The sequence below is a fragment of the Haliaeetus leucocephalus genome, unplaced genomic scaffold (assembly GCF_000737465.1).
Source record: "Haliaeetus leucocephalus isolate CR32 unplaced genomic scaffold, Haliaeetus_leucocephalus-4.0 Scaffold83, whole genome shotgun sequence".
Lineage (NCBI taxonomy): Eukaryota > Metazoa > Chordata > Aves > Accipitriformes > Accipitridae > Haliaeetus > Haliaeetus leucocephalus.
In genome coordinates, this window is record NW_010972519.1 from 3,060,516 (window position 1) to 3,072,039 (window position 11,524).

The window sequence follows — 11,524 nt, forward strand, 5'->3', positions numbered from 1 at the left end:
GTCAGAAAAGCAAAAAGCAAAAAAAAGTCTTATTTCCTTCTGACATACAACTGCTAGAGAACAATTACAATATAAAGGAGTTGTGTCCAAAGTTAATTTGTTCTTAGTTCTTGTTTTAACTGTGTGTTCCTAGAAGAAAATTGATGGGGTTTTCTACCCTGTTATTGAAAATTTTTTATAGAAGTTAGCCTCTACATGGCAAATTAGTAAAAGTTTTCAGCTGGTGATCTTTCTCTTTCTTTTTTTAAAGCACTTGAGTAATGGCACTACAGTAAGTCATCCTGGCTCATTGTGTTTTTTTGTTTTAGTACTGCAACTAAGGTCATCAGGCCAGTTAATGAAAACTGGTGCTTATGGTGATCATTGTGGTTTAGATCTTAGAGGATGCTACACGTTATCACTGTGTAAATATTGGAAGAAGGACAGGCTCAGAGTATTCTATCAATATTTTCTTCTGTATCCAACTGTGTTTTGGCCCTTTGGGTTGTTCTGCTGTTTCCTATGGTTGTAGAGTGAGAGTAGGCTTCTCAAGAAGCTACAAATGCAGATGAGAACCTCTGCTGGAAGCTGCCCTAGTTGGACCAGATGGCTTGGGTCCAGTGACCTTTTCTTCCTCCTTTGCAGATTCATGGAGGCATAGTTGGCTTGAGAGAAGTAGGTCTTGAATGCTAGGGAAGGTAAGGATTTAGATTCCTGCAGTTTGGACAGTTGTTCTGTGCAGAAGACGATAAATGACTAGCTGCCCCAGGTAATAAGGCCTGTGATTATCCTGGTCCCGGCTTGGGCCTTAGGAGAGAGAAGTACGTACCTGTGTTCAAGAGCACCCAACTTTAGGTGAACGATGTAAGTAAAAATAAAATTAATTCCCTTGTCTCGTTATCAGCGAAGGTTCTTTTGCCTGTTCAGCATGTTCCCTAGGTTGGTGCTGATTGATACCTGTAAAAGACAAGCAGAATTTTTTCTGGTCTGACTGATGTACTCTTTCTTTAGTAGGGAGCAGCTCATAATCTTCCAGGTAATACATGACTGGCTTCAGCATGAGAGAGAAACACTGGCTCATAAGGCTGTTAAGCTGCTGTGGATCAGACCACTTCTAAGACTGCTCTGACTTAAGCAAGCAAGGGGATAAGAAAACTGCTTATTTTTTGGTAGGGTCAGGAAAATATCAAGTGGTTTTTAGTGAGCTGCTTCTGTCATACTGGCTGCTGAGCAGAAGTAGTATTTTGAGGTTGAAAAATCTGACTGTGTATACAATACTGATTCAGAAGAATTGCTGCAATGGAGGGAGATGAGAAAGGGAATGGGACTTGTGACCAAACAATTGATTAACACTTGGTACCTTTATCATTATGTAAAGTTTTAGGTGTTTGCATAAAGGGTAAGTTAATAAGCAACAATTTGTTTTTACAGATGCCAGAAAAATTTAAGCAAATTTAACATATGCAGTTACCTTATTGTAATTGAGGTCAACACTATCCTTTCCTCTAGCAGACCATGGAAGTTTACCTGCAGTGTTTTTTTAGTATAACTGATTTATTTTGAGGCTATAGCTAGATAATGTGTTAATCAGCTGCCTTTCAAAATATACTCTTTTATTAGTGAACAGTCAGCCTGAGATGAACATTTATAACACATTATAACACAAACGAAAAATGAAAAAATAGGCAAAAGACATACTGGAATTATTCTGCAAATGGAAAGGGAATTTTGTATGTTGTGTTCTTTCAGCCCGTTGTATGAATCTGTGTACTTTCTGTTACCTCAGTGTTGCAGCTTGTGGCACCTGATGGACAATAAAAATGATAACTATTTACATCCACACATTTATTTCCTCTTTCTGTTCGAAGGAATTACACTGTCCTGAGTGGAAATTTTGAAAGCAAAGAAAAATAGCTGGAGAAAGACTTAATGTATTAATTTGGCAAAACCAAATAAAAAAACCTTAGATCAATATAAAAACCACATGAGGAACAGCATCCCATAAAAGAAATGCTTCTTTTGTGTTGCATAGATGTTCAGCCATTCTAGGGTCTTTATGTAAACAAAATAGTGGTAAATTTAGATACTTTGAACATTAATGAGGTTTTATAAAAGTATGATAGGAATGTGATTTTCTTGGATTTGAAAAGCCATGGAAATCAATAAAGAATTCTAAAGTTCTAACATGTTCTTGAAGTGAGATTTTTGCAACTATTGGTAAAAAGGAGGTTTGCTCATGTAAAGTAGTAAATTAATTCGTTTCCCTTTATCCTTCTAGACCTTCACAGTGGTCAGGCATATTTGGTATATTAAATTTCCCTGGATGGTATTGCTGTTCTTGCTAGAGTGTTCAGCAAGTCTTTGAGGATGAGAGTAGAGTGCACTGTATTTTTGGAGACGTGTCTTGAGGGGTTTAATAATCTAAAGTAGTTAACAGTTATTTTATAACAAAGATAACATACACTATCTAATTGGTGTAGTCAGCCTAGTGGGAGGTTTTACTGTGAAACTTTATCGTTTCATGTTTTAAATACGGTTCATTCAGAGTATCTTTACCCTTTTTTTTTTTAATTATTTAGTGCAGGTTTGATATTTTTGAAATGTGAAGCCTTCTAATTAACAAAAGCTTGGGGAAAAAAAAGTAATTCTTTGTTTTATTTATGGTTTAGGTCAGATATGGATGAGATAAAGTATTCTTGCTCAAACTAAACTTCAGCATAGCAAATTTGGTACTACTTTTTTCTTAACTACCCATTTCACTTATTGATGAGTATTTGCTTAGACCCTCCAGCAAACTATTTTTAGGCAAAAATGCTAAGGGCCATCTTTTTCAGTTCAAGAAAGGGAAGAGTAGGATATAAAGCAACATTAACCTTATATCCCCAAAGTCTGCTTTTCTGATATGTTTTTGGAAGTTTGCAGTACAATCTCTAATCCATATACTATAGCTAGAAACTCTTGATATAAATAGATAAAATACTGTAAAAGTGCAGTTAGGATTACTGAATCATCTTTACTTGCAGAATTTGACATTTGAACTACAACTTTAAAAGCTGCATTAATGTCAATTTTGAATACTTCTCATGAGGTCTCACTGAAGTTCCGTGGAGAAGCAATAGCAGAGATGTTTCATATTGTAATATATGTTTGGTTCCTTATAGAGAAATAAAAAATGAATTGTGCTGTGTACAACATTATAGAATTGTTGTCTAGAAATTAATCAATTCTTGCATTTCAGTTGTTTGGATGGCTCTTCTGTAAAATCCAGCCCAAAACATTGGTCTTTGCTATTTTAGCATTGATGGCAATAGAGGGATCAGCAAACCTTCAAACTCAGTGGAACATCATGGGAGAATTTAGCAATTTGCCACAGGAGGAACTCTTAGAGTGGATAAAAGTCAATACCAGACAAGGTAAACTGTTCAATAATGTATGACGTTCCCCATTTACTGTGAGATGTAACTATAGAACTTGGTATGAATGAGTGCAGAGGTATTGCTACTTAACTATCTGTGGCTTTGCCTTGGGACTATCCTAAAGCCATGGTTTAATCACATACGCTTGTCCATATAGAAGTTATCTCAAATGAAAAAAAAAAAAACCAAACACCGAAAGCTTGCTTTGCTAGACTCCAGGCTACCGGTCTGGAAGTTCTAGCCCCTAGTGTAATATTTCTACAATGAAAGTGTTTTTGCAAAGTCCAATTTAAATGGGTTTTTACTTAAATGACACTGATCCTGTATGTGGGTCCATGATCATCATTTTGCTAGACAAGAATTCAAAGTATGTGTGTTGTGGTTGCACTTGTCCTTTTACTGAAATGAGTAAAAGTGTCGGAAAATTAGCTGGAAAGCAGTTACCTTTTTAGCAGGAAAATGCTTTCGAGCTGAAGTGGACTGAGATTTTATTGGTCATTTAACAATGGTGTAAGAAGTGACAAAAACTTGTTGTCATAATGAGTATGTTATTTTACCCATTCAAGAAAAAATAAGATGTATTCCATCTCTGTTCTTAGATGTTTAGTTATCTAATGACTTTTATTAAGTTCAAGGTTTAAAAAAAAATAAATGCATCTCCTGTTGGTGCCATGTAAGGCCTTTTCAAAAAGAGCACCCTACCCTCTTTATATGTTTTTCTACAGGATTACTGTTTAGATATTTGACAATTGCTTCTTTGCTTTTACTGCTTGATTCTTCATTTCAAACATGCTTTTCGTTCTGTATTTCAGATGCAGTTTTTGCAGGAGCGATGCCTACAATGGCAAGTGTTAAATTGTCTACACTTCGTCCTATTGTAAATCATCCTCACTATGAAGATGCAGGATTAAGGTAAATTTTAAAGTTGAGGATTTATTTTTATTTGCTACTGATTCTCTTAATGCTGGTAATACAAAATAGGAATGGCATCGTGTTACATTGTAAAATTTGTTAAAACCCCATAGAACTTGATTTGTTACTTTAGTCACATTGAAAACACATGCAGTATTTCTTCAGGATTTGTATTCCTCAGAAAGGATGTACTGTAGGATAGATATGGCTTCAAACTTACATAAAAAAAAATCAGACTATAACTATGGAATTCGAATTAATGTGTACTATTATATCCTTTCTTCATTCTAGTTACTCCTGACATTGTAGACAGACTTGATTTTTTTTCTCAAGATAGCCAGTTTAGTTATTCCTATTAGCTTTCTGTGATTGGTTGCCATTTTTTTCATGATAATATATCTAATTATTTTGTAATGGAATTACTGAGTTTTGTACTTTGTCATTTTCAAAATCAGGAAATTTTTCTAAATTGAAATTTATTTATCTGAAAAGGTCATGAATTTCTTTTTTTGATTTTAATATCATAACATAATTTTTTGGTAATTTGGTAAAACTGGTTTAAAAAAAAAACACAAGAAAACAACAAGATAGAGAGGGATAAAGGAGATAAGGAGGGGATTCATTTTACATGCCTTATGTCTTTAGTTCTGTGTCTGGCATTAACTGGCTTTAAGTTTTGGTCAGCCCTGAATTGGTCAGGCAGTTGGACTAGATGATCGCTATAGGTCCCTTCCAACTCAAATATTCTATTCTAATATAACTACAAAAATATAGGACAGGGCATGTTTGGGGAAAATAAGCTAGAGGTGATACAGTATCAGAAAATGAATGGGAATCAACAACGTCATGCTTTGCACAATCAAAGGAGGATAATACTGGGTAATATAAACAGGATCATGGTTTACAGGGGATGATTTTGCTTGATTCAGGATAGGCAGCCATCAGGTCTTGCACTTTGCATTTTAAAAAGTCTGAACAAGGGCAATGAGTATGACCTTTTGCGGAGAGACTTGGCAGATGATTTCTTCTGATTGCCTCCAGTCCAAGCAAGGTTGTTTCTAGCCTTGACTATTATATGGTGAATACATTGCTTTGACATCTTTACATTTTCTGTTCACAGTGACCATGGATCTTGTGACAAAGTTGTCTCCTGCTACAGAAAATCAAAGGGCTGTATGCATTTTTCTTGGAGTCATTATATTTGTGAAGAAATAATCACATTAAAGCAAATGGCACTATTAATTTAAACTTTGTTTAGCCTAGTTGTCCTATGAAATAAAAAGCCTTCCTGTCTAGTATAAAGTTAAAGCTTACGTTTTCATTCTGTGTTGCTAGCTAACTTTTACATTTCTGTTTTTGAAGGGCCAGAACTAAAGTAGTGTATTCCATGTACAGTCGAAAACCTGCAAAAGAAGTAAAAAGAGAATTGATAAAACTAGGAGCTAATTACTACATTCTGGAAGAGTCATTGTGCGTAAGCAGAAAAAAGTGAGTAATCTCTCTCTTTCTCACAAGAATGATATGCTGCTCAAATATGTAGTCTAAGATTCATATCAAGTACTAGTTTTGAAATGCTGATCTGTGATTTATTAAGTATCCAAAATACATTTTTGTCCAGTGTCTCCAGATACTAATAAGTATAGTTAACTTTACCCACATTAGCAGCCTTGTGGTCTTTGTGTGCACATGAAAAGCTGTGTTGTATGTATTTTTAAACTTCACTGTAAAATACAGAATTGATTCACAAAGGAAACAAGTCATTATTCTGTGATGGCAAGAACAGATGTGTGTGTATAATGAAAGCCTAGTATGAATAAAAAATGCAGAGTAAAAGATAGTTTGAACACCAAAATATTATGACCATTGCTGGTCACTGAAAATTTTGTTGCATTTAAGCTGTGGCTTTTTTGTTTTGTTTTTTTTGTTTTTTCCTGTCTCTCCAATTTTTGGCCTTTAGAACACAGTTTGGATTGTTTATTTTATTTTCTTTGCATTTAGAATAAAGTGAAATGAATCTGTTTTATTTCTTTGCTCTTATCTTTGACAAAATTAGGAAATTCTCAGTAATTCTAACTTCAAAAGATAACTGTTGGTTCTGTGCCTTTAGTAAAAAAGCAAGGAGTTACTACTTTTTTTTCTTAAAAGGTGTGTTATTTCCTGAGTTTTCTTTCAAAATGTTACAAGTGTGAACATCACCCTCCATTTTATAGGAAGTTTTAAGGGTCCCTGGTAATGTATATTGTATAATTTGAGTTGTTTTATATGCCTCCTCCTCCAAATTAATTCTTTCTAATAATGTAACCACAAAAGCAGACAAATTTTACACATTCTCCAATTACTACTATATGTATTGATTTTGTAATCTGATAAGAATTTCTAGTATAAAGAAAAACTTAAAAAAATATAGATAGCACAATCAAGTATTCATGGTGGGGGGTTAAAAAACTGAGTTCAGCAAGCTGTATGTTTTTTGATGGCATTTCTTCATTTCTCTTTTCGTATTCATATGTTTTCCAGGCCTGGTTGCAGTATGCCTGAAATTTGGGATGTCGAAGATCCTGCTAATAGCGGCAAAATTCCTTTATGTACCCTTATGAGCAAGGATTCCAGGCCATATTTCATCACAGTATTTGAAAATAGCAATTACAGAGTCCTGAAGGTTCTAAAGGAGTAACATCTCAGTGCAAAGAACCATCAGTCTTTCAACTTTTTAAACTAGTAACTAGAAGAATTCTAAATCAGAAATACCTTTTCTACTAGACTTAAGATGGAAAAATGTGTATTTTATTTTTTACCATTTTAAGTGAATTCTGATTATAGAAATATCTTAAACCTAACAGTTTGGATTTCTATTTTGGGGTCAGTCCCTTGAGATTTGCTATGCAAATGATTATATGTTTGCACATTTTGTTTAACACTGAATCAGAAAGAGTTAAAAGTAGCTATGGAAAGTAACTCCATTCTCAAAACCAATAATATTGTGAAATGGGACTGTCAGAATGTCTTAGCAAAGCAAGTTTGTTTAAAGCTTTGGTGCTAGCAGCTAGGAACAAAAGGAATGGTGCTATAGCATCTGGCGTCACATTTCTCATGTCACTTTCATTACCCATCTTCCTTCTGGACAAGGTGATACTAGAAATTCTCTTAAGAGTCATGTAGTTTCACTAGTCGTCTGAAAGAAATTTTTTTTCTTTGAGAGGATCACTTTGGATCACTTTAACACATGCTTTTAAGCTTGCTCTTGAAATGGAAAAGTTTGTAGGCAGACTTGAAACTTCATTATTTAGGTGCATGTTCTTGGAATCTTACTGATATTAAAAAAGACTAATAAGGGTAATATTTGGAGTGAGCAATAGTTTAGCTTCTCAGTGTCCAAGGATTTTTAGCATTCTTATGCATTCAGAATAAGCTGGCATAATATATGTGAAGTTTTTAAGGGAAAATGCTTTATTCAGGAAAAATCTGTCATAGCCTTAGAAAGATAGTAAATAAATCCTTCACTGCCTTAACTAGACCTTCAGCGCCTAACTTGATAAGAAATTACTTGCAAAATTTATGCCCTATTTTCTTTCCTCATGTATTAGATCCTGCCTGGATTTTATCAGCAGCATTAAAGAAAAATGAGATTTAACCATAACTGTGATATGGGTATAGTCAATTGTTTGGGTATAATTGCTCTGACAATATTAGACTGGTTCTGTAGTTTTTCTGTCATCTTAGTGTCACGTCAATATAGGTAATAAAGAATTTAGAGAATTCACTTTCCGAGGACACCCTTTAGTTGTTTAACTGACTTGATAGAACTTTTATATGTTTATTGCCATTGGGAAGTATCACAGTCAGTTGTGATTCTACAGTATAAGACTTCTAAAGTCTAGTGCTTCTCTGTGTATCATTCATGTTTTGGTTTTGTTTTGGCTTGTTGTTTTTTCTTTTTTTGTGTGGTTTTTGTTGGTGGTGGTTTTTGTTTTGTTTTGTTTTGGTTGGGTTTGGGTTTGGGTTTTTTTTTTTGTTCAGCCATCAGTCTATTGATATGACTGGTCTTTTTAGCCCTAATAGCATCTAGCAATATTAGGTGCTGTGGGAATATCATCCATCACACCTATAACAGTATCAAATAAATGGGAACCTATGATAAAGTAGTAGTGTAACAACTGATCAGTATTCTAAGACTTCTTTTTTTAAAATCTGTTTTATTGAGAGGGTGAGGGAGAATGGCTGAAAATGCATTAGCTTTTTAACTTTTACAGAATAGATTTTGGAAAAATTTCTATAAGGAAACTATCACAAAAAGGGCTTTTGGGAAGTCACTTTTTAAAATGTTAATTGAATTCAAAGCAGCAGGAAAAAAATCTTTATATAAACATTGTGACTAGTGTTACAGCACAAAAAGGTACTGTATTTTTATGAAGTTTATGCCAACTGTTGACATGTACTTATGTGGTTAAATAAAAAAGAAAAAGATGGAAATTGTTCTCATGTTTCTGATGGATGTTGTATTTCTGCTCTAATGTCTATTAAACTGAAGTTTAATACAGTTGCCACAGCAGGTACGATTGAAGCTGAACCCTCAACTAAACAATGCGCGGAAGTGCTTCAGGTAATTAAACCAAACTCACACACCTCTTTCTGGCCTTCTTTTTATTTGGAATATCAGTGCAGGAATATGTGAAAAGACAGTGAGAAAAGATCAAATAACTATTTACAAGCAAAGTGAACTTGGAAGGCAGTTCAAAATTACTCTCTTTTTGTTCTAGTTTCTCAACTCAGGTAGTCAAGAGTGAAGCCCAAATACTGGTAGAATGAAGAAACATTTTAAACTTAAGGTTCAAAGATGTACTTTAGTAAAAATGTTCCTCATTTGATGAGGAGGCTGTTGTGGCTGAGTACACGGCCAGAGACTGTTTGTAAATTTTCAGCTTATGTTGAGTGATATTATAGTGTCCCTCTCTTTGAACTGGTCTTAAACCCCCCAAATTGTCATCTAATGTTGAGATGATACAATCCAGTAATGGAAAAATGAAGTAAAAAAAAAAATGCAATATATGATTGTGGGGAAGAAACGTGGGAATTCTTGAATTGGGTATATCATGTTATGAATTTCTTGTCATCTCAGTAATTTGCTTTCGATTCCAAAGGAAAAAATTTGAGTTTAAATAATACACCATTTTACACATAGGAGCACCTTGTTAACATTATGCTTGTCACTGCAACTTGAACCAGAAAATGGAAGTTTGAGATTTCTTAGCTCTCACTAAAGTTGTTTTTCCCTTTGCAAGATCCTAATCAATAAATCTGTAACTCAAGTAAGTTAATTTTTAAATATGCACTGGCCTTGATGTAATTTTGGCACAGGACTGGGATACTTAAGTATCTGAAAACAGTTTCTAATTACATTCTAGTAATATTGGATTGTATAGATTTGTTTGTTGGAATCTGAAATATTGCTAGCTTTGAGTGCAGTAAATTTCTTCAGTACAATGGGCACAATTACAATTCGGTATCAAACTTTTGGTAGTTGTGCAAACTGTAATATTTAGCGTGGAGACCAAATGAGGCACCTTTGTGAAGCAAAGATATTAAGTCCTGTTCACTACTGCCTTGCACTTCTTCATTCTCATCTACCATTTTAAAAAAATGCCTTTGCTTTTGCCTTTTTTTGTAATTCAGCTTAAACAGTGAAACTAAATCAGTATGTATTTCTTGGATTTTTATGATTAAGACACTGAGTTCCACAACACAGGACTCGCTCCAAGTGAAGTAAGGAAAATTCCTTCAGCAAAAGCAAGTATGGAAGGAAGAGTACAAACACAGGGTTGTTGGAAATCGGCATTGTTGAAAGCAGTTACAAAATGCTAATGAGGGCTTGGGACCTGTGTTTTCAAATTGCATTGTTGTCTAGTTTCTATAAATGCTGTTGATTCACCTAGGTTACATAATGTGAAGGACTGCAGTAAACCAACATATTTTTAAACCCAAAAGAATAAGGTGCTTCTGAGTTGTTTGAGCAGCTGGACGAAGGAATCCAAATACTAACTGATAGTAGTGCTTTTCTATGTAAGCTTTATTGTTATACTAAGAAGTAGGATGGCAGATGTGGTGTGAAAGGAAGACTTTACTGTTTGAAAACTAGTAAGAGTTTAGATGTTAAGGAATAGTTACACTTTTTGTGAAATTAAGACTGGGGACCTAACGGCATGCAGAACTTCTAAATCTGAACACTGGTCAGCTGTGCAGGAATTGCTTGGGCAGTGAACCTCTCAGTACTGTGATAAACAAATTCTCAGCTGTAGCTATATTACATAAGCACTTCTATTTCAGTACAAAGTCAAACATTATGATACACTGTCTGTAGCAGAGCTTTAAGCTGACCTGTTGGGTTGGAGCAGAGGAGTAGCAGGATTTACAGGGTTAGGCAGAATCTCTATCCTCAGCAAATTGGCTTGTTTCTGACCTTGTGCTGTAATTGTCTATTATTGACTAAATTTATATAATGTCTAAAATTGTCAGTTGCTTGAGTGGGTTCATCATGTAGTAGTTTGACAACTTCATTACTTCCTATTACAGCATGTATAGAACATTTATTGCCAATAGATCATGAGATACGGATAGAACACCTAGAGTGAATGAATAATACTGGTTTCATATCTGGCTGAGGACTCAGGCAGGATCTCTGTGGCCAGTCTTCCACCCTGTCAAGATTATCAATATCTAAATTGAATCTTGAGTGCAAGCAGCACTTGTTTTGCCTGTATGGCAGGAAGGACAAGATCTAGCTTTTAGCCTGAAGAATATGAAAACGCTTACTGGATCTCATTTAAAGGTAATCCTGAGCCTGCAACAGGACAACTTCTAAAGGAAAAACCTCTGATGTTCATCTGAAAGGAAACAAGTCACTCGAGTTCATTCTTCAGGCTTGACCACACTTACTTTCAAAGCCAGTGCACCAAATTCTTACTTTCATTACTAATTGCTGTGTTTACACCCCTGAGCAGTTATCAACTTCATGTTACTGAGCAACTGGATGCTCAGCTTCTCTGACTATGAGTCCCTAGAGTGTCTTAGGATGCAGTTAGCAAACATTATTTGCAAGCCATTGGTGTTTTGCTGTAGGTATCTGCCCGAGTTCTGCAAAATATGCTAGCCTCTTCGGAAGTACTGGCTTTTATAGTTTAACTATTTCTAAAAATCCAACGGGTTTTTTTCTTAACTAAAGA

At 34.8% G+C, this 11,524-nt stretch overlaps 1 protein-coding gene across 6 annotated transcripts in view; it reads left to right on the forward strand.

Annotated features, from left to right (window-relative positions):
- DPY19L1 (dpy-19-like 1 (C. elegans)) overlaps positions 1-8,258 on the forward strand; it is a 51,957-nt gene extending 43,699 nt beyond the window's left edge. For 5 of the 6 annotated variants that reach the window (XM_010582750.1, XM_010582735.1, XM_010582765.1 and 2 more), the window contains 4 exons: positions 3,218-3,392; positions 4,208-4,307; positions 5,670-5,795; positions 6,825-8,258. In XM_010582750.1, coding sequence (XP_010581052.1) covers positions 3,218-3,392; positions 4,208-4,307; positions 5,670-5,795; positions 6,825-6,981 — 558 coding nt within the window. In that variant the 3' untranslated portion in view covers positions 6,982-8,258. Of the gene's footprint in view, positions 1-3,217; positions 3,393-4,207; positions 4,635-5,669; positions 5,796-6,824 lie in introns of those variants that run through there. The other variant, XM_010582773.1, reaches the window with a different exon arrangement.
- The last annotated feature ends 3,266 nt before the right edge of the window (positions 8,259-11,524 follow it).